This window comes from Molossus molossus, unplaced genomic scaffold (genome assembly GCF_014108415.1).
Source record: "Molossus molossus isolate mMolMol1 unplaced genomic scaffold, mMolMol1.p scaffold_m16_p_15, whole genome shotgun sequence".
Classification (NCBI taxonomy): domain Eukaryota; kingdom Metazoa; phylum Chordata; class Mammalia; order Chiroptera; family Molossidae; genus Molossus; species Molossus molossus.
In genome coordinates this window covers 64,381,185-64,404,475 of record NW_023425350.1, presented here as the reverse complement: position 1 = coordinate 64,404,475, position 23,291 = coordinate 64,381,185, and the positions used below count along the sequence as shown (strand labels likewise).

The following is a 23,291-nucleotide window of genomic DNA, read 5'->3' as shown; positions in this document are numbered from 1 at the left end:
AAGTTGAAAAGTCCCACCCACAAATGCAAAGCAGCTGGTGTGTGAGGCAGATGGCTCGGGCACGAGAGCAGGAGAGGCCGGTCAGCGTCCGTTCTTGGCTGGGGCCCTGAGCACACAGCTGTAGCAGAACCCGCTGCTGCCCAGGGCAGAAAAACACGGCAGAAAGTCTTTCATCTGCTGTGTTACAAAGTAAACCGGGGGTTAGAATGACTAACATAACTGTGCCAAAGATGTTGGGAGACCTTACCCTGTCCTGTAACTACAGGGTTTGAACGAGGCCCTGGGACTCTTACGGAACCTTACCCGTGTGGGTCAAGGCCAGAAGCCACTCGTGAAGCTTCTTGTGCACTTTGTAGCTGGAGGGGGATTTGCTGTGGATTTTGTAGGCAGTCGAGGCTGCTCAGACAACTCATTGAACCCTTCTGTGCCTCAGCTTCCTCACAGGTAAGGGACACCAGCAGTAACTACCTTGGAAGGCGGCAGTGAGGATTAAAGAGTTAATGTACGTAAAATAGCAAGAACAGAGTGGCGTGGAGCACACTCAGCACACGGGAGCTGACGCTCAGGGTGCCGCCTGCTCCAGGCAGCATGCCGTGCCTCACTCAGCGCCCGGCCAGTCTTTGCCGAGCTTGTCACCAGCCTGCTGCCACCACAGCCACTGACCAGTCTCTTTCGTGCCCAAGGCCACCGCACCTGCTGCCCCTTTGCCCGAGAAGCCCTTCCCTCTCAGCTCTTCACAGGGCTGAGCTCACTGAGAGGTCACAGTTCATATGTGACCTCCGTGGCCATGCATCTACATTCCTGTCCTAACCCCCCACCCTTACTGGCTGTTAGCACTGGGCCTGCCCCTTCAAAGCCCATATCACAAGTTCCCTTCCTCCCCTTCTCTCAATTTCCCCTCTTTTCTGTTTACTTTACAATCCCCAACTGGATGGTAAGCGAAGGAGGCAAGAACCACGTGTGTGCTGTTTGCCACTGATTCGCAAATAATGTGTGCCGAGTGAGTGCACAGTTTCGAAAACATCCATTCTCGAAGTGACCTGGAAGAAATGGAGCCCTTAGACTCAACAAGCACCCTTTAAAAAGATTACAAAAGTTCACTGTTATCACATCACTAATCTAATTCCGACCTCGTATCTCAGTAGACCTTGTGTGTAGCCCTGGACTGCTCCACGGGCTGTACATCACCCGTGTGTGGGGACGGTCCCCGACGGCGCTCGAGCTTTGGATTCTCGGGGCGGCGAACCATCAAGAGCCACCGTGAGGCCCGAGAATCGGCACCGTCAGAAAACAGAGCCCGGTTAACACCAGAACATGCCTACAACCAGCAAGTGGTGTTCAATCAGCAGGTTGCTCCCTCCGGGCAAGTGTGCTGTTCAAGGAGCAAAGCGAGTGGCCCGACTGCCTTGAACCTGGACCTGACTGGTGTCCTCAGCATGGTGCAGGCACGGCGTGCGTGGGTTCCAGACAGGGTCTGACAGTTGGGAACTAGCACGAGGAAAGAAGAGTGAGAAGCGAACCTCTTCCAGCAAGACGGGTAAACCCAGTCGGATGGAATTCTCAAGCGTGCGTAAGAAATTACTATCCGTCAGCTTAATGATCTTTAAACCGCCTTTGTTTTCCTTGTTCCTGATCCAGCGGTTGGCCTGCGTGAGAAAGCACAGGGCGGGACATCTGCGTTAGAGTTTTGTAAATGGCTAGAAGGTGAACGTTTTTTCAAGTTTAGAAATTTTGTTCAATCCAGAAACAGGTTTGAAAGGTAAAAAAAAAAAAAGATAAAATAAAATGCCACTCCCCCACAATTAAAAACATGTTTTAAGCCCGACATTTGGGCTTTTTCCTTTTATTCAAATTTGGAACAAATGAAGAAAAGACCCATCTAGAGAGCAAACCCGCAGGTGGGCTGCTCCAGCCTGTCTCTCTGCTTTCACCGCGGCTCCGTTTCCAAACCTGTTTCCAAACCCTGTGTGGTCTAATCTGAACCACGGGCCTAGGAGTCAGGTCATGGGATTCCATACATTCTAGGCAGGCTGGCCCTAAAATTCACCAGACCCTCACGTCATTTCGACACCTCCTCAGACCTTTTGGAAACAAGGACTATACAAGAGTGAATTTCTGCTTCCATAGAACACAGAAAAGTAGTGGTCGATCCCCTAAACAAAATCAACCAAAATGAAGTATGGAGAGCCCGTGGGTGCTTCCCTTTCTACATCCACAGAATGAGGGACGTGAGCAGGGAGGCTCTAAACTCCCTCTAGGCCTCTGTCCCCGGGTCTCCCAGGTCTGTTCAAGTCCTCTTAGGATCTGGAATGGACAGCACAGCGTTAAGCAGAGTCAGTGGGCCGCTCTTTATCTGGAGAAGCACTTGGTACACACCTGATCTTGGGGATCGATCATCAAAGGCCACCGTCTCCCTTGAGTAACCAAAATGCCATTCTCCGTGGATATCATGTCGCGGGGCAGCCCGTCCGAGTTCCACTGCCGTATTTCGTAGGGATCACCGAGAATGTTAATGAGACTGAAGGAAGGGTTGATGGGGATCTCCAGAGACTGACAGTCCTGGATCCAACACTCTATGAGCTGCAGAGGGAGGAGAGCGTACTTGTGTGGAACAGGGACCCTCAGTACGCGAGGACACACACACCGTGGGGTTAGGGGGGAGTCGTGCCAGGCCCCACCGGCATCCTGGCCCAGAGCATGGGACACTGGAAGTGGACTAAAAATCAGGAGATCTGGGTCCTTTGAACATGTCACCGCCCTGTCCGGACCTCTGTTTTATCACGTGTAAATGACAAGGATTGTCACAGCAGTCTTTAATCAGGGGTGCACTGCCCCTCTTGGGAGAGTCTAGAAGCATGTGGAGAAGTTGGGGTTAATACAATGGGAGCTGCTAGCAATCAGTAGATGAGGGAGAGGAATGTGAGCATGGTGCCTCCTTCAATGAGTGGTACAGTCATGCACAACACGGAGCCGTCTGTCCCCCGGGGACACACGTCACCACTGCCTGCAGGTACCCGATGATCCCTGAGCTCCCGGGGAGGAGTCCCACACCAACTAGGTGTGTAACTCAAAGACAAGGGTGAAACATTTTTACAAAGGCATTTCATACAAATGGCTCGCCCTGGCCAGTTTGGCTCAGCGGTTGGAGTGTCAGCCTGTGGATCAGAGAGTTCTGGGTTCGGTTCCCACTAGAGGCATGTACTAAATAAATAAATAAATAAATAAATCAAATTAAACTAAATTAAATTAAAAATGGTTTGAAAAGCACTCTCGATAGCTCAGATCCCGCTCCTCCCATCGCCTCGCCCTGAAGCAGCCCCACCAGAACACTTCGTCCTGGCTGACTTTAGATGCCACTTCTGTCATGACAGTAGGGGACTCCCTGTCCCTTCTTCTTCCCCCAGGTGCTCGTGCTGTGTAAGTCAATGAAGAATAACGTTCTAAGGCAGGAAAGGGAGGGAGGGAGGTGCTAAGGAAAGGCTGGGGGGGGGAGGTAGACTCTCCCTGCCGGCAGGCGGGCGAGGTGGAGGGCTGGGCTGGATGAATACATTTCCGGATGGAGAACCTCCATGGTGACCGAACAGCCTCCATGGAAACCAGAAACATGGGCTGCCCTCCTCCTCCCGCCAGCACCGTTGCACCTGCTGTCACCACTGCTTACAGAAATTGCTTTTCTCACCAGCTGCCTGTAGTGGGCTGTGAAGGCTCCGTGGTAGGCTACGCAAGCTGCTGCTATGAACACGTTCCCGATGATATTCGGTATCTCCTCGTTGAATTTCTGGATGGTTTCTTCCCATCGAACTTGCTCGTCTCCTAAAGCAGCCGTCAGCTTTCCGGCACGTAACAGGCGTGCTTTGGTGAGGGCCATGGTCTTGGCTGGAAAATTGTAAGGCAGTCAGGTTCTGTTAGTTAATCTTTTCCTAAGATAGACGAAGTTTATTCACCTGCTTCTCTATAGCTGAACTGGCATTATTTAATGACTCTGGCTGAAGATGGCACTCTCTCTGTGCCCCTGCAGTCTTTTATTTTTATTTTTTTTATCCTCACCAGAGGACATTTTTCCATTTTTTGTTCAGATAGAGTGGGAGGGAGAGAGAGGGAGAGAGAGAGAGAGAAACATTGACATGAAAGGGACACATCGAGTGGCTGCCACCTGCACAACCCAACCAGGGCCGGGGACAAACTGCAACCAAGGTACATGCCCTTAGTGGGAACCGAACCCGGGTCTCTCCGGACCGCAGGCCAACGCTCTAACCGCTGAGCCAAACCGGCCAGGTGTGCCCCTGTAGTCTTTATTTTCTGAATCAAACTCGTCCATTGCTTTGTGTTACAATGTAACATGCCCCGACAAGCCATATCCCCACACAGGAGTGGGATATATACAGTATTCCAGTTCTCCCGATTTTACACTAGAAGGCATTCACTGACCAGTCTAATGGAAATACGCCCTGCATGCTGAATGAAAGCTGAGGTACCACTGGCTGCTGGAAAACTCTTTCTACTTTTGAAAATCAGGCTTTTCCTGACCTAGATGCATTTTGTGATTTGCTTACCCAGACTTTCTTTCTCATTCACACTTTTCTTGTATTCATCTTCTAAGGCCTGTATTTGATCTTCCACTTGTTTCAGCAATGCTCGCTTTTCTTTCAGAGTCGCCATAGTAACATCGAGCTCAGCCTAATAAAATAAGTAAACACTTACAGATAGGTCCGAAAAGAAGGTGGGATTTGCTCATTTATGATATGTTTTTTAAAAAGTAGGATTTCTGTTCCCTTTTTCATGTCTTCAAAGGTTTTGATATGAGATGCAAAGTTAAAACAAATGTAAAATTGAATGAGATGAGAACAGAAGCAAACACATGAACACAAAACAGAAACAAAACCCAACAAAATAAATCCTAGAAGGAACAGAGAAACAGACTGACCAAGCATTTGGGGAAAATTAGCTACTAGGCTGGATTATCGCCTTTAAAGGACAAAGCAGCCTTGGCCGGTTTGGCTCAGCGGTTAGAGCGTCGGCCCACGGTCCAGAGAGACCGGGGTTCGGTTCCCGCTGAGGGCACGTACCTCGGTTGCGGTTTGTCCCCGGCCCCAGCTGGGGTTGTGCAGGAGGCAGCCACGTGATGTGTGCCTTTCACGTCGATGTTTCTCTCTCTCTCTCTCCCTCTCTCTCCCTCCCACTCTATCTGAACAAAATATCAAAAAATGTCCTCAGGTGAGGATAAAAAAAAAAAAAGTACGAAACAAATGAAATATTCATGCAATAGTGAAGGCGGAGCTTTCCTGCCCGGTTCTGCGGGGCAGGGGTCTGCACACTTTGGCCTGCAGGCCAGTTCCAGCCTGCTGCCTGGTTCTGAATGGTCTGTGTTAGTGGTTGGGGAAAATAACATCAAAAGAACAATATTTCATAACACATGGCGAGTGTATGGAATTCACAATCCAGTGTCCATAAATAAAGTTTTATTGGAACACAGCCATGCATATTCATGTGTGAATTCTGATGGATGTTTTTATGCTGCGAGGGCAGAGCAGAGTAACTGCAACAGAGACCCCCTGGCCAGGAAAGCTGAAAACACATGCTCTCTGAATCTTTATAGGAAAAGAGTGCCAACCTCTGGTCTATAGCCACAGTTCTTCTGTAACCTGCTCCACTAAATGAGCATTCTCTGTTCCGCTTGGGACCTCATTTCCGATGCCAGATGAAGCTGGATTTTAGAACCTCAGCAGGCACCATCAAGGGTGGGAGTATTTAGAAAAGGAAAACATAGAGCCCCATGCCTTAGGGACCCCAAAAATACTATGGGCAATGTGAATATACTAAGAACTTATTTTCCTTTTATGCTGGAAGAGGGCTGATTTTAGAGGTCATTTCTGAAAAACATTATCTTTGCCAACTATTTTTGAAGACAAAAATGAATTTCCAAGAGCATTCTTACTACCTATATTGCACAGGGTCACACTGGAAGTGATAAGGGGAGCTTGAAAGATGGATGACCATGGCCTTTAACCCTATAAAACACAACACAGCGAACGCACCTGTGCAGCACGGAGCTTTTGCCTCTTGGGCTCCACTTCCTTGACGACCCGGGAGTACAGGTCCATCGCTCTCACCCACATGCACATGGATTTACACGCTTTGGACACTTTCTCTACTTTTTCAGGCACAAAATCGGGGTTATTAATGTACTTCTGAAGCTTTGCCAATATTTGAGGCTTTATGTTTTCCTTATCATATTCTAGAAGTCTTCTTAGAAAATTAGAATCACCAAGAAGTTGCTTTGCTGTTGGCCAATCAGGCCTGAAAGACAGACATGGTAAGTTAGTAGCACTGTAAGAAAGTAACATGAACAAAGAAGTGTCTTCCTTTCAGAACATTAAGATATTATCCCAATAAGTGGGCAGTTTTAATCTCAATACTATAATCCCAGTAAATGATAGCTACGTACACCACAATTTATGGGCAGACAGGTAATTGGATGACTAATGTTTCATACTTCCCAGTTTTGGCAGAGAAAGAATGACAAAATCACAGAGTTTTAGAAATGTAAGGCATTAGAGAAAAATGTTTTAGTTTTAAAGTGCCCCAGGCACTCACATTTTAACCTTCTTTTCTTAGTTAGAACTCTAAAGTCTCCTGCCAGGACACTACAATCACCTCTAACTGGTTTTATGTCTCAGCCAAACTCAACTCTTGTGAACTTTTCCCAGACTGGTCTTTCTCACTTGAAAATCCAATTATGATGAAAATGTCCAATGGCTCTCAGTCCCCTGTGCTCAGGGCTCTTCATCTGTGCTTTGCACACCGGCCAGGCCCCACAGAAGTGCTGGCCAGAGGGTCAGTAGGGAAGCCTGGCATGGGGGTGCTCTGGCCCTTTTCCCTTGCTTTGATCATAGAAAGGTTTCTTATAACAGGATTTTTATTGAAAAAGAAAAAGATTATATTACTAAAGGAAGTTTGAAAACTATATGTCTATCAGAATCTCCAAATAAAACCTGAAATGCTTACATTGGTGCACAGACCTTTCATGATGTAATCACTGCTGTTTTGCTCATCCCGCCCCGCCCCGCCACGTCCCATCCCATGAGCATCAAAGATCCCTGGGCTCTCTCCATGGTCCCACTCTCTACCTGAGCATCCTCTCTCAAAAAAACCTGACTCACATCTCCCCAGGGGCACTCTTATCTCAGCACTCCTAGTGCTATGCAACTTTCTCATGTCTTAAAATGAATATTTTTTATGTCAGTTTCCCCAGCAGACTCTTTGTGCCTTGTAGGGAAGAACTCCATACCTTCCATCATCTAGCACAAAAAAGATATTCAAAAAATAATGTTGTCGAATCAATTTGTTGACTGACTGCCCAAATCAATGAGAGGCTGGAGAGGAGAATGAATGCTGAGAAAAACAGCCAAGAAATTCCACCAGGCATTTTGGTAATACATGATTCTCAATTACTCACTTGGCATTCAAGAGAATGGAAATTGCTTCCATAACAGTCATGACCAGATCTGGGGGCTTTGTAAAAACTCTGATTTCAGATATATCGGCTTTATCTAAGGAATCTAGTGCTTTATTGGCGGCATCAAGTGCAGGCAGAGCTTCTTCAAGGTCTCTCTGAGCATCGTCAGCTATCGCCTGGGTTTCCTCAGCTTTCATTTTGGCCACTGCTTCATCTTCTTGCACAACGTTGCGGACCTAGCCATTGAAACACGACTGCTTAAGTAGTCTCAAGATTTGAATTTCAACACTTTAAAACAAAGCCAATAGTAATGAGTCACATTTGCCCCTTTGGATTAGACCAACGATGTAAGAGGATTAGCTGTATTGAATTTTACCCTCCCCTTTGTCCATCTTATGCTACGTTAATAGAATAATGGAGAAACAGTTATTAGAATAAACAGTCCCTTCTAGGAGAAGAACAGGTGCTTTATGTTTCTGGTGGTACTTTTCTTACATCTCTCTCGGTGCTACTCATTTCTGGGAAGAGAATCAGACTAATTTATTGAAGGGAGATGGTTTACAACTTAAAGGCATTGCTAAGTCTATCTATCACTTAATTATTTTAATGACATGTAAAATAAAAATCCAATCCTCTGTCACTGTGTATAAGTGATCAGTTGGTGCTCCAAGCTTCCCCACCCACAGTGTCAGGCTATGCGTGTACCTGATCGGCACTTTCTTGATCCACTGCCAATTTGTCCATCAGGGCTTCGACATCTTGTGATTTTGTTAAAAGGATGGGTTCTAAAGCTGAAAGATCTAATTTCATTTTATCCACTAGTTCATTTGTTTCTAACAGCTTGGCGAGACCATGCTTCACCCGGTCACATGCCTAAATGATAATGAAAATATTTATTATAATGATTATTATAAACTATAAGCTTACTGGCATCTCTTACTCCTGTAGCAGAATTTTATATCTACAGAGTCGGTAGATCATAATACTTAACACTGTGAATGGAAAGAAATCTTCAGGTAACAGAACTCTAGGAACTGGCCATGACATTCACCACAGTGGGTCTGGATCCATGTCCCCTGGCCACTGGAGTGGACATCACTGGACTGTGGGCTCACTAAGGGCCTACATGGTATTATTTTTATTTTCTGTGGTAGCTTGGTAGCATGTTGAATGAATAAGGGACAAGTTCAGACAGAAATTCCTGGAGGCTGCAGCTCTGGGAGCTGTGATAAGAGAATAACGGGAAGATGTCCTAAATTACATTACAGCAGACTGGAGGGTGGGAGGTAGAGAGGAAAGTTAAGCAATTAGTAGCCATGGGCCTAAACTAACAAGACTGCTCATGTTCCTGAATGTATGTTGAAACCTGTAATCAACTTCTACGTGGCTATTTCAGCACCAGCATCTTGCTTATGCACGAACGTTCTGGACTGATGTACAACGCACCTGTCCCAGAACTCCCCAGCTTCACCTTCCCCAACCCCCTTACCTGTGGCCAATGTAAATTCTTTCAAAATAACTTACATCTTCCCCAAACTCACTGTCTGGAAGAGCCCCGTAAGCCCCAGGACAGTGGGCATATTCCCTTCTCCCTCTAGTCCTGCTGCTGGTGGTTCAGACTGTGTGTCCCACGACCTGGTCCTTTTTCTGGCCAGCATGTGGCTCAATAAACACTTTCTCTCAAGACAACTTTCAGCCTCAAAGTTTTTTTTTTTTAACACTTGTTTCCACAGGATGGTCAGCAGGGCTGAGAACCCCCAGGGAGACAAGTGTCCTAGGTACTTCACTTTGGTTGGTGGATCGAAACCCTACTTCCCAGTGGTTGGAAACTTTTAACTAGGATCAAAAGGTGGTATCTGGTTGAGAAGACACCTAGGAATAATGTTTTTGAAGATGAGTCAGAAAGCTTGGTTTAAATGGACAGGTTTCAAAAATATCTGTCAAGATTTACCAGGTGAAAATCCACTGAAAAACATTTAAAATAGATAAATGGTAGATGCCTCCATTTTTATTGTGTTGAACATTTTAGGACATGATAATAGTCTGATGATAATGATGATGATGATGGTGGTGGTGGTGATGATGATGATGGTGGTGGTGATGATGATGATGATGATGGCAGCCACTATTTCCTGAGTGACGCACATGCATCAAATCACATACCAAGCACTTCACGAATGGTCTTTTTTAAGTTCCACAATAATCCAAGAGGTAGGTATAGATATTTTAAACCTTATTTTCTACTAAGATTTAGAGAATTTATAAAATGTGCTCAAGGTGGTGCAGGAAGAAAGAGGCAGAGAGTAAGTTGTTCAGAGTCTGCCTGACACTGACGCGTCTGCTTCTACTGGGAACAATTGACTCATTAGATGACCCAACCCCATCTCTGTTGCTTAACAGAAGTTTTCCTGCTTATTAAATACTGCAGAGATGACTAGTTCTCTGCTTAACTTTAATGCTGTCAATGATACTCATTCTACTGAGTCAAGATATTTATGTAAATGACAGAAGACAAAACATAAATATCAAGGGAGGGGAAGACCTGTGGACCAAGAGCATCAAACACTTTTTCGTCACATTGGAGGCTGTCAAGGGAACATGTCAGGGTGAGGAGGGCATCCAGCAGGTGGGCCCAGCGGGTAAGACAGCACATAGATCGTCCACTCATTGTGGAAAAGTTTTGAGTTCAAGCAACCCAGGTACGTGCTCTTGGCTGGGAATGGAATCTACAATTCTTTGGTGTGCAGGCTGACACTCTAACCACTGAGCCACGCTGGCCAGGGCATAAAATGTTTTTAAAATGATAATAATACACTTACTGAAATTGACTGCTTCCTTTTATCTCTGAGCATAGTGAGGTAGAGGTTGATGAGCTCCAGGTAGGAGGTGGGCGTGGTGTAGTACCGCCTCCGGAGCTCGGTGTAATAGCGCTCTGCCATACTGGAAACACTTAGGTGGACATTCACGCACATGAGGGAAAGCTTTCCTTTTAGTTCATCACTTCCAGCCTCAAGGTTTGAGAAGAATGTGTTTGACACAGAAAGAAGTGCTTCTCTGGGCCACTGTAAATAAAGAGATCATTTGAAAAACCTGTCGCTCATTTCCATAATACACAATTTAACAAATAAGAAAAGTGTATAGCCCGGTCAGTGTGGCTCAGTGGTTGAGCATCGACCTGTGTACTAAGAGGTCGCCGGTTCGACTCCCGGTCAGGGCACATGCCCAGGTTATGGGCCCGATCCCCAGTGGGGGACATGCAGGAGGCGGCCAATTGATGTTCTCTCTTATCATTGTTTCTCTCTTTCTTCCTCTCCCTTCCTCTCTCTCTAAAATCAATAAAGAAAAAAAAAATTTTAAAAAAAGAAGAAAAATGTGTATCTCTGGAACTTTTCCTCACCTTTTCCCCCCCCTTCCACCTAGTTAACTCCTACTCGTGTCTATGATGTTTAATGAACTGAAGGGCTGTGCTCATTAGAAAGGCCTGGGCCTGCATTTGCTGCCCTCGGCACAGTGTCTGGCACATGGTAATCATTCATTAGATACTTGTTGATTAGTGAATACATAATTGGGTATCTCTTGGATAACTCCATGAATAAAATCTCTTACATTACAAGGACCTCATGTGCTCACTCAGTTTATTATGCAGTGTGACTTCATGTCCATTACTATAATCATCATCTTGTTCACCTCCGCTTCATTGTTTCTCTCCTGTTCCTTTGAGCTCACCTGAACCTTACTTAGTTGAATACAACTTTCTGTCACCCCAGGCCTGTGACTGCAGCTGAGAATGGTGGAGAAAAACACATCCTTGCTGACTGGCCTCACTTTAAATTCACGGCAACTAGCTCGAGCGGGTTCTTAGTGCGGCCTGGAAATGCTTCTACATTTTCTAATGCATCCCTAATGTACTCTCCTAAGTGAGTATTTTACACCCTGTGCTACTTTCTCAGACTGTTAACACTTCCTCTTTTCTCTTCATTCCCAGCTGTAACCTTGCTTCCCATGTCACTAGGAAAAAAAAAAATAGAAGCAATGAAAACAGAACTTCAGTGAGTCAATGAGCTCTCTCCTCCCTGCATCTGTATTCACACACGCTGCCTTCCTTCCTGGTACTCGGGGGAGGTACGCTGTGCACGCTCCCTGCCCAAGTCAGCCCCTTCCCTGACGACTTGATCCCATCCCTTCCTGTCTCCTGAAGGACATTTGTCCAACAAGGCTAACTCTGTCTGCCGCACCATCAATGCGTTTCTTTTTTTCCGGATCATTTCCGTCAGCACACACACGTGCTCTTTGTGTTTCTCACTTAAAAATACTTTTCTCTTCACCACATATACCCCTCTAGTTATTACCCTTCTCCTAGTGTTCCTTTGGGGCAAAACTTCTTGAAAGAGTTGGCCGTAGTCCCCCCTTATCCATGGGGGATACCTTCCAAGACCCCCATGGATGCCTAAAACTGTGAATGGTCCTGGACCCTATACTTCCTGTGATTTTTTTTCTTTCTTATACATACATACCTTTCCACTTAAAGGAAGCACTTAATGGCTTCTCTCTGGCACATCCAAATACCATTACTACTACTGTGCTTTGGGGCCATTCTTAGGTAAAAGAAGGGTTACTGGAGCACAAGCACTGTGATACCTCAACAGTAGATCTGATAGCTGAGGCGACCACTCAGGACTAATGGGTGGGCAGCATCTACAGTGTGGACGTGCTGGACAACGGAAGGATTCATGCCCGGGATGGTGTGAGATTTCATCATGCTACTTAGAATGGCATACAGTTTAAAACTTACAAGTTATTTACTTCTGGAATTTTCCACTTAATATTTATTGACTGAAGTTGACCCTGGGTAAATGAAACCATGGGGAGCAAAGAGCAAAACTGTGAATAAGGGGATGTTACTGTATTCATTGTCTCCAATCCCTCTTTCCTCTTCTCGCTGGAGCCTTATCTCCCCTCCTGCCACGGAAGCAACTCTTGTCGAGATCACCGACTTCTACATCGCTAAATTCAACAGTGTCCTCTTCCTTTATAAATTCTGTTTGGCCTTTGCTTGACAATTGTCATGGTCACCTCCTGCATATGAGTGAATTATGGGCTTTAAAGCTAATGCAAGCAAGTCCAACTTCTCCATGAGGTATCGTGGGAAGTCACCCACCTCGACAAACCAGTCAATGGTGCAGCAGTTCACAAGCGATGGAAACATGCGGCATCGGGACCGAAAGGCCTCCCCAACGGGGCTCATGCAGAGAACAATGTGCAGTTTCTGACGGATTCTGTTAATGAAGTATTGAAACACCTGACCAAAAAAAAAAAAAAAAAGGAATAAATTTTCAATAAAAATAAAGATGACGGAACAATGAAAACAAATTGTTGGCTAATGCCTCTGAGCCTACCAATATCAGTTTAAAAATGTCAGCGAAGTAAATATGTGAATCATTTTGTTTAACGTGCATTCCAACCTCTCTCACGCAGTCTGGAAAGACTAAGAATGACACTTTGCAGACTCCCTTGCACCTAAGGTTCGGGATGTGATGAAGATCCTCCTCACCAGTGCATTTAAGGAGATCCCTTGAATAACCAGAGAGAGGTATTCAGACAAGGTTTTGCTCTGAGGTAGAGGACCACTGGGGGACAGAGACAGGGTGCAGGGCAATGCTTTTGCAGGTGCAGAGCCTGTCGAAGTGGCATGGACCTGGAGCCACTCTCTCCAGATGTGGCTCCTGTTGGAGGAGGTCACTGAGAGGATGTGACTACTGGCCGGTCCATCAGCTGGATCCCCTCCCTTGTCCTCAGACTGCATGTTCTTCCCACTGTTCCCACAGTGGGAGCCATTTCAAGGACAAAGTCTTGAGAGAGCAATGTGCTGTTGAGACTGTCTGGACAATATACGTGCCCGAACCCAGTTAAGGCTTCTGTGGAAACTTTTACGATTCTGGAGGGCAGATGTGGAGACCTACTCAGCTTGTAGATGCCCAAGACAAAAGCCTCGTATGTAAATCCCCTCGCGTATTAAACCTGCCACCGACCAATCTGGAGTGGACCGCCTCTTTCTTCAGTCTCTCCTTGCTCTCTGTGACAGGGGCCAATTATGGACCCCTCCCAGGAAACTCCAAGGCTGTGAACCGACAGCTCCCATTTCAGCTGCTTCCCGACAGGGTGAAGGGTGCATGGCTTTGCAGCTGGCACGCTGATGGGTCTGGCGGCTTCCTGGCTCAGCAGCAAAGCTGTGGCAGAGGCTGCGGCTTCCTTGACCACTGACTTCTACAGTGCGCATTTCACGGTCATGCCGAGGAATTCAGCCTGAAATCTTTCTTTGGCCCTCCCCAATGACTGTGTACCCCGAATAAAGCCATTTCTTTTTGCTTACATTAGCTGAAGTAGATCCTGCTTTGATATCTATAAGCTCTGACCTGGCAGGAGAGGAAATTCTCATGAAAGGACACAGAAGACAGAAATTGGACAGCTACTGTGGGGAGAGAGAGAGTGAGAGAGAGAGAGAGAAAGAGAGAGAGAGAGAGAGAGAGAGAGAGAAAGAGAGATTTCTGTTTTAGTTGTGTCATAACCTTGCTGATGCACAAGGGAGTCAAAAGTACTGGACTCCTCAGGCAGGGCACTGAGGGCCTGTGAAATATATTTGGACGAGACTATGACCTCCATGGGGGCAGTAGGGTTTCTGATTTCCATGGACTTCTCTGGTGAACCAATGCTTTGAATGCAGGAAATACAATGTCAAGAAGTACAAAGGAAACCCATTATGCTAAAAAAGCAATTCCATCCACAGACTCCTTAAGGAGATTTGTTGACCATTTTTAAAAGGCTGAAACAATTTTTTGCTTCACCAAGTCATATAACATATGTCTTACCTCATCCCTGTTACCCTCGGAAATTCCGGCTTCTTTTGCTATTGGTCTTGTGGCTGCTAAAACCTGCTCCAGTTCATCCTTTTCAAATAAATTAGGCACTTCACCTGAGTTCAAGATGTTATTTATATCTTCTAGGAACTCTTCCACCACAATCTACCAGGAAGCAGAGTGATCATTATGACTCATTCAACCATTGTACATTTATTATATGTATATTATAAAGCTAACATTTGTTCAAATTCACATTGTTAGTTTCATCTTTAAGAGAAGGTAGTCCTAAAAATTAGATAGACTCTTAATATTCTAACATAGTGCATTGATTTTGGCATTCCTCTGCCACATGGCTCAGTCGTACGTGCGAGCATTTCACAGTCCGGTCCTTTCCGTTAACATTCTATCGTAAAGATCAGTCCATAACTCTGTAGCGTACTCATCATATTTACAACCATTCATGGGGGCATAACACACCACGGAGCTGATGCGCCATACAGTTATATAAACTTAGACGGTATAAAGTCTTATTTATATTATAAGAACATATTTAGGCCTATAGCTTTTCTCCCTAGTTGGGTTTATTTTCTGGGGATAGATTTCAATCTTCTTGTTTTGTGGCCTAACATATGGTCTCTCTTAGAAAATGTTTCATTTGTGCTTGAAAATAATGTGTATTCTTTCGCTGTTGGACGTAATATTCTGCATGTCTGTTAGATCCATTTGGTCTATTCATGGTTTCCTTTTTAATTCTCTGCCTGGATAATCTATCCATTGTTCACAATGGGGTATTAAAGTCCCCAATTAGTACTGTATTACTGTTGATTTCTCTTTTAGCTATGTATTTTTTTTCCTCACTCGAGGACATTTTTCCATTTTTTGGTCAGGTAGAGTGGGAGGGAGAGAGAGGAACAGAGAGAGAAAGAAACATCGACGTGAAAGGAACACATCGAGTGGCTGCCACCCACACAACCGACCAGGGCCGGGGACAAACTGCAACCGAGGTACGCGCCCTTAGCGGGAACCGAACCCGGGTCTCTCCAGACTGCAGGCCGACACTCTAACCACTGAGCCAAACCGGCCAGGGCTAGATATGTATTTTTGATTTACATATTTTGCTGGTCCAGTTTTAGATGTGTAAATGTGTTTATTTACATAGTCTTGATGGATTGACCCCTTTATCATTATATAATGACTTTTATTTTTTATTTATTTTTTACCATTTTTAGTTTAAAGACTACTTGTCTGATATAAGTATAGCTACTTGTTTTTTTGAGGGGCAGATGGATACGATTTATTTGAAAAATCTTCTCTAACCCTTCACATTGTCTTTGTGTGTCTTTATGTCTATTGATGGGGGAATTTAAACCATTTATATATATGTAATTATTGCTAAATAAGGACTTACTATTGCTATTCTGTTCATTGTTTTCTGGATCTATTGTTCTTGTTTGGCATCCTGCTGGTTTTTGTGTGTTTTGATGTCTTTTTTTAAATTCTTCACTCAAATATTTTTTTCCATTTATCATCAGATAGAGTAGGAGGGAGGGAAAGAGAGGGAGAGACAGAGAGAAACATTGATGTGATAGAGACGCATCAACAGGCTGCTGCCCACATGACCTGACCAGGGCCAGGGATGAACTGCAACCTAGGTATGTACCCCTGACTGGAATCGAACCTGCAACTCATTGGTCTGCGGGCTGACACTCTAACTGCTGAGCCAAACAGGCCAGGGCTTGATGTCTTTTGATACAGTATGCTTTGACTTCTTTATCATGTTCTTTCGTGTAATTATTACAGGTCACTTACATAAAATATTTTAAAACTATAACACTCTATTTTACATTAATAACAACTTAACTTCAATAGTATTCCTCAACTTTATACTTTTACTTCTCCTCTCCTCACATTTTAGGTCATTGATGCTACAACTCACATGGTTTTTTATTTTTTCTTTTGCATTTATCTTCAGATAGAGCAGGAGAGAGAGAGGTAGGAAGAGAGAAAAACATCGATCTGAGAAAGACACATCAAGTGGTTGCCACCCACACAACTCTAACCGGGGCTGGGGACAAACTGCAACCGAGGTATGTGCCCTTAGCAGAAACCAAACCTGGAACTCTCTGGTCCATGGGCCGATACTCTAACTGCTGAGCCAAACCAGCCAGGGCCAATTCACATGTTTTTTTTATTTTTTATTTTTTAATCCTCACCCGAGGACATTTTTCCATTTTTTACACAGATAGAGTTGGAGGGAGAGAGAGGAAGAGAGAGAGAGAGGGAAACATCGATGTGAAAGGGACACATCGAGTGGCTGCCACCCGCACGACCAACCAGGGCCGGGGACAAACTGCAACCGAGGTACGTGCCCTTAGCGGGAACCGAACCTGGGTCTCTCCGAACCGCAGGCGGATGCTGTAACCGCTGAGCCAAACTGGCCAGGGCCAATTCACATGTTTTTATATTGTGAGTACAGTAACAGGTTATTGTAATTATGATTATTTTACTATGTTTGTTTTTTAACTTTAAAACGAACATTATAAATGAAATGTACACCACCGTTTTCATATTACAGATTCTAACTCTGACCGTGTATTTACCATCACCAGTGAGTTTTGGGTACCTTTTTGTATTTTTATAATGTTAACTAGCATCCTTTTTCTTCTACTCAAAGAGCTTTCTTTAGCATCTTGTAAGCTGGTCTAGTGGTGATAAACTTAGCTTTTGTTTGAGAAAGTATTTATATCTAAGTTCAGAAAGATAGCTTTGTGGGGTACAGAATTCATGGTTGACAGTTTTTTTTGCCCCACTTCAATATTTTCAATATATCATCCTAGTCTCTCCTGGACTGAAAAGTTTCTATTGAGAAATTCTGATCATTTCATGGAGGTTCCCTTGTATGTAACTTGTCTCTTTTCTATAGCTGCTTTAATAAATGTATCTTCCAATTTAATTATAATTTGTCTTAGTGTAGCCCTATTTGGGTTCATCGTATTTTAGATTTTTTGGGCCTCATGAATCTAGATGTCCATTTTTCTCCCTAGGTTTGGAAAGTTTTCAGCCATTGTTGATTTAAATAAATTTTTTCTTTCCTTCTCTTTATCTTCTTCTGGAATTTCCATAATGTGGATATTGTTTCTTTATATTGTATCCCAGAAGTCCTGTAGACTTTCTTCACTCTTTTTTCTCTTTTCCTTCTCTGACCTGCAGATACTTTCAAGTATTCTGTCTTGCAAGTCACTGATTATTTCTTCTAAATAGTTGAGTGGGCTTTGAAGCTCTCTACTGAATTCTTCAGTTCATTTACTGTATTTTTCAGCTCTACCATTTCTGTTTAGTTTTTTTAAAATGGTTTTTTATTTCTTTTTTGAACTTCTTATTTCATTCAGCATTATTTTCTTTCTTTCTTTCTTTCTTTCTTTCTTTCTTTCTTTCTTTCTTTCTTTCTTTCTTTCTCTCTCTCTCTCTCTCTCTCTCTCTCTTTCTCTCTTTCTCTCTTTCTCTCTTTCTCTCTTTCTCTCTCTCTCTCTCTCTCTCTCTCTCTCTCTCTCTCTCTCTCTCTCTCTCTTTCTCTCTTTCTCTCTTTCTCTCTTTCTCTCTTTCTCTCTTTCTCTCTTTCTCTCTTTCTCTCTTTCTCTCTTTCTCTCTTTCTTTCTTTCTTTCTTTCTTTCTTTCTTTCTTTCTTTCTTTCTTTCTTTCTTTCTTTCTTTCTTTCTTTCTTTCTTTCTTTTTTCTTTTTGGTACGTGCCCCTAGTGGGAACTGAATCTGGGACTCTCTGGTCCACAGGCTGATGCTCCAACTGTTGAGCCAAACTGACCAGGGCCAGCATTATTTTCTTAATTTCATTTACATGTCTGTGTGTTCTTGTAGTTTACTAAACTTCTTTAACAGGATTATTTTGAATTCTTTGTCTGACAGTTCATAGATGTCCATTTATTTAGGGTTTGTTATTGGGGCTTTATTAGTTTTCTTTGGCTCCAAGTCCAGAAGGGCTCTCTGTGATCTTGATTTAAGCTGATCAACACCCCAATTCCCTGGCTGAACAGTGTTACTGGCTTTGCTCTGTGGATAGTCAGCTTCTATTGCTATACTTTCCACTCAAGTGTTACTGGGCTGCGTAGCTTTGCAGGTTTCCAGCCAGGCTTTGTGTTTGGGCAGGGCTGAGAGCTCCACTCAGCAGTGGGCAGGGCTGAGAGCTCCACTCAGCAGTGGGCAGGGCTGAGAGCTCCACTCAGCAGTGGGCAGGGCTATGACTCTGCTCCCCTGCCTGGGCAGGGTAGGGATGCAGGCTAGGCTCTAGGGATGGAAAGGCTCTTTGTTTGAGGACCTCCAATCAGTTAGATCTATACCTGCTGAGTTCTCTGGTCAGACTTGCCACTATCTTGGCTTTGCAGATGAGCAAAGCTGCCAGTTGGAACTATTACTTGGGCACTGTGGGAAGGAACTCAGTCTGCCAAGATCCAAGTGCTGATTGCTGCAAGTCCCCCACCTCAACCTCTCATCACAGTCCCAGTGGCCAAGGTCTGGAGATTGCCCCATGGTCCCATGATGTGAGACTAGAGTGAGACTTCTAAGAAGTGCTCCACAATACAGTGTAACCTGGAATTCCACCTTGGGCTCTTTTTTCTCAGTGGAGGAACTGTAGGCTCAGAGGAGACCTCTTGGTGTGATGTTCCACCAGTCTGGGTGAGGGGCAATGTGGTCAGCATGTAGCCACTCCTTTTACCCTTCAATGCAGTCTGTCCTCATCTCTGTGGTACGGGTGTGTGTGTGTGTGTGTGTGTGTATGTGTGTGTGACTCAGCCTCTCCCCCTTGTTCTTGGGTTTTCTCAGTAGTATCCTGTCCATGAACAGTTGTTAGTATTTTTGTGAGAGAGAGTAAAATTGGGAATAACCTATATCACCATCTAGGTGATGTCCCTCTCCGTAACTTTGTTCTGGTATTATTTTCTTGATATTGTTAAATTGTTTTCTGTATTTTCTTGTAGCTCTCTTAGCATCTTTAGAACAAATGTTTTGAATTATTCATGGGGCATTTTGTGGATCTCCATTTCTTTGGGCCAGTCATTGGAGGTTTACTGTATTTCTTTGGTGGAGTCATGTTTCCCTGAATCTTCATCGTCTCTGTAGCCTTACATAGTGTCTGCACATTTGAGGAAATAGTCACCTCTTCCAGACTTTATGGATTGACTTTGATAAGGGAAGACTTTCACCTGTGGGTAGGGGCCTGCTAGGGTATGCTGTGGCCCCTGGTCCAGTAGTACAGTACAGGATGGCAAGTGCAGAGGTGTGTGGTAGCACTGGGTCTGGGGTGGTAGTGTTAGGTTTCTTTGGCTCAGGCCACTGAGGTCCACAGTATCAACAACTATGTGTATTTTGGCTAGCACTACAGGGGGCCTGCAAAGGCAGCAAGGGCTATTGGGGTCCATGGCGGTGCCCGTAGTCCAGTGGCTAGGGACCAGGGCAGGTATTAGTGGAGGTCCCTGAGCCAGTGATGGGCACATATTCAACTATGGGTTGTTTCTCATTTCTAAAAAACAGTTACATACTCAGATATAAACTCATTGCATGTCACAGACATTAAAAAATTTTCCCCATTTTATGATTGTACTTGATCCCATTTATAGTGTTTTAAAAAGTAAAATGAACTTTAAAATATTCATGCATCAGATCTATTGCTTTTTGATTCCCTGGCTAATTTCTACAAAGGCTTTTCCCTAATGTTAAAATATGCAAGTGTAGTGAACATAGAAAATCTTCTTCTGTAGAATAAATTTAAGATCGGTGAAAATGGTTGTTGTAGACATAGATATAAGTCCCATTTTAATTTTAAAGTTAACTTAACCCTAAAACATAGCTGTTATTTTCTCCTTTTCTTAAGTAAAGACTATTTCCCTAATTGATTTCACTTAGGGAATTAATTTCTTATATTTACAGCTACAGAAATAGTTCATCACCTTCTGCTACCTACATCCATCCCCTCAAAGAAAAGTTAAAATTGTTCTCACTCCCTTAACCTTGATCGTTATTTACTTACTTAGAAGTTAAAGGGGGAAATGACAGTTGGTAAAATAAATAAAAATGTGTTACAAGTCTTTTGCAAGATCCAAGAAATTTGTCATCAGAGGGAACAAGTCCCTGAACTGCATCATGCAAACTCTCCAAGCACACATGTGATTGTAACACTCACACTTTCCTGTCCTTACGCTTTGGATACTGAAACATGTACCTGTGTGTCTGTGAAGAGGAAAACCATATTCTTGTCGTCTATACCAGCCAGCTTGTACAACTTCCTCAGGTCTTCATGAAAACTGTCATAATTATATCCTCGACTCAGTTCAATCTGAAAACATTTGTAACCACAGATGTGAGCTGCGAGTCTGGTCAGAGACTGCTTGCCGGTGCCGCCTACTCCAACCAGCAGGGCGTTGCCTCTTTCCTGGCGAATCATGCGGGCAATTCTGCAGGAAGCAAAGCAGAGAGAGATTTATTTCAAGTGTACAGACGTGGCTTCTTCTCAGAGGGCCTGCCCCAGTGTGGAAGCTGGTGGCCAGCTGAGTGTCATCCCTGAACAAAAGTCACAGGAAAGAGCAGGGTGTATCTGAGATTCATGGTTGGGAGAGAAATACTGCTGGGCTTTTCCTTATATCCATCCTCCCCCATTTCCTATAGGCTGTCAGCCTTGGTCATGCAAATTTAGAGTCAAGTAAAATCTCTTTTCCCTTCTTCAAGATGTGAAGGAATTTGTCAGGAACACTGGCTGACCTAGACCACTACTTATGTTAACCATTCAATTGGCAAGCCAAGTCTCCAGTTATAAGGATGAGCAAGGAGAAAAATCACTGGACCTAGAAGAGACACTGTGGTTCAGAAAGAGAGATCAGCAGGAAAAATCTAAAATGGGTTTACTATAAGGTACCAACAAAAGTTTAGACATTTTCTGATTCACGTTAATAATGAGAATTTAGAAAGCACGCAACCGTGATGTTAAAGTGAGCACTCTGAGAGGGAAACAAAATCCGAATTTAGAAAAAATATTAATTGTGGATTAAAAAAGAATATGACTAACAAGCTGATAACCTTAGTGGAAGACAAAAATATTAATTGTGGATTAAAAAAGAATATGACTAACAAGCTGATAACCTTAGTGGAAGACGGCCTCACAAACGGATACTGTAGAAACTGAATAGGTAAAACAGAAGACGAACTCAAGGAATTTACCTAGAACTCGGAGGAGAAAGATAATGATACTAAAATGACAAGAGGAAACGGAAGATAAGGAGGACAGATCTGGGAGAAATGAATGGGATCCCAGTGGTCACATGCTAGGAATTGCAGAGCAGAGAGAAGAGGGAACAGAATTGATGCAACAGTGACTGAAATAGAAAAAAAAAATCAGAGCTGAGCCCACAGATCTGAAGATGTCACCGAGGATCAGGAAAAAACAAAGAGGAGAGTCAAAACACTAAATATTTTCTAGGAGATACATAAATATAAAATAAAATGTGTGTACAGGTGTATGCATGTAGGAATATATGTATCTATATCATATATGTAAACATATATAAAGTAGAAGTCTATATTTTAGACATAATTGAAAAGTTTGTGAACATCTGAAAAGCTAATATAATAGATTATTCCCAAAGGGACAAATCATTTTAGGCTGGCCTCAGGCATCTACTTTACAAGAAGTCATTCCATAACACAATAGTTACAGAAGAAAAACTAGCGTATTATTGGTCAGAGAGTAAGCTACCTACCAACCCTTCCTAAAAGACTTCTTGAAGATATATAGAGATGTATGAATAAAATAAAAAAACTTGAGAAGGGGGAAAGGATGTCAGTATAAAAGTGAGCAACACATGTATGAGAGTCAAGTCCATATACTATTATTAAGATGATAAAAAAGTAATGATAATGTCACTAAATTCTTCTTAAAAAGAAGATACAAATGTAAAAACAATTTCTTTTAAAAAAAATTATTACTGCCATTATCTAAAATCTCAGATTGGGTTATCAGAAAGTAGGAAATCATGGGAGAAATATAAAAGCAGTGTTAAGTTTTCTCTCTTTTACAGGCAGTCTATCTATCTATCTATCTATCTATCTATCTATCTATCCATCATCCATCCATCCATCTAGTTTTATTCATGATGCTGATAACTGAAGAAAACAAGGTTGAATTATTTGAAAAGAATATGGCTCATTATTTTTTTAAATGATGGAGTAAAACAAGGTGCCTGTAATGACGGGAGAAAACCATCCTGCCCCTTTCACCACTCACAGGCTCCACCACGAGGGCCGAGTGCTGCCCCGCCCTCTCTGGGAACAGTACACAGCACATAGCAGGGGCTTCATACATCTTTGTTAAATGAATTTATGTCTGTTGACTTGTCTGTGTGTGTTTGCCAAATGGAATTAAACTCTCACAACATTTCGTTTGTGATTGTTTTGCTAAATAATGCATTATGGACATTCGCACATGAGTAAATACAGTAATAGATATGCCATAATTTATTTAACCAGTTCCCTAGTGATGGACGTTTAGTTGTTGTTGTTTTTTATGTTTTGTTATCATATTAATAATATTAAAAAAACAACAACCTTATAGCTGCAAATAGAATCATTTGGGATCGTGCATGTGTGTAGGAGAGAGAGAGAGAGAGAACAGAAAACATAGAAGAGGTTGCATTAAAAACAAACAGAACATAAATTAGGATGGCATAAAGGTGGCTGTTGAAGCTGTATTTTAAAATAATATTTCAATTATACAGGATTGTGGAGGCAAATGTGTGAAAGGCATAATGTTTAACTATCTGTGCTGTAATATAATTTTGTAAAAAATATATATGCTTATAAGTATATTCGAAAGCACCATACGATTTTAACAGTGGTTGTCTCTGAGTGAGGAGGTGGAATTATGAATAAAGTTTTATTGAATTTTCTGTAGTGAGTGTGTTTAGTATATAATCAGAAA

The 23,291-nt window shown here is 43.3% G+C and overlaps 1 protein-coding gene across 1 annotated transcript in view; it reads right to left on the bottom strand.

Annotated features, from left to right (window-relative positions):
- DNAH6 (dynein axonemal heavy chain 6) overlaps positions 1 to 23,291 on the bottom strand; it is a 237,689-nt gene that overhangs the window by 67,469 nt on the left and 146,929 nt on the right. The window contains exons 47-57 of the mRNA XM_036262769.1: positions 20,544 to 20,775; positions 14,323 to 14,475; positions 12,615 to 12,755; positions 10,276 to 10,518; positions 8,162 to 8,329; positions 7,457 to 7,692; positions 6,036 to 6,297; positions 4,554 to 4,677; positions 3,680 to 3,876; positions 2,377 to 2,580; positions 1,521 to 1,646 (exon numbers count right to left, since the gene is read on the bottom strand). Coding sequence (XP_036118662.1) covers positions 1,521 to 1,646; positions 2,377 to 2,580; positions 3,680 to 3,876; positions 4,554 to 4,677; positions 6,036 to 6,297; positions 7,457 to 7,692; positions 8,162 to 8,329; positions 10,276 to 10,518; positions 12,615 to 12,755; positions 14,323 to 14,475; positions 20,544 to 20,775 — 2,086 coding nt within the window. The remainder of the gene's footprint in view (positions 1 to 1,520; positions 1,647 to 2,376; positions 2,581 to 3,679; positions 3,877 to 4,553; positions 4,678 to 6,035; positions 6,298 to 7,456; positions 7,693 to 8,161; positions 8,330 to 10,275; positions 10,519 to 12,614; positions 12,756 to 14,322; positions 14,476 to 20,543; positions 20,776 to 23,291) is intronic.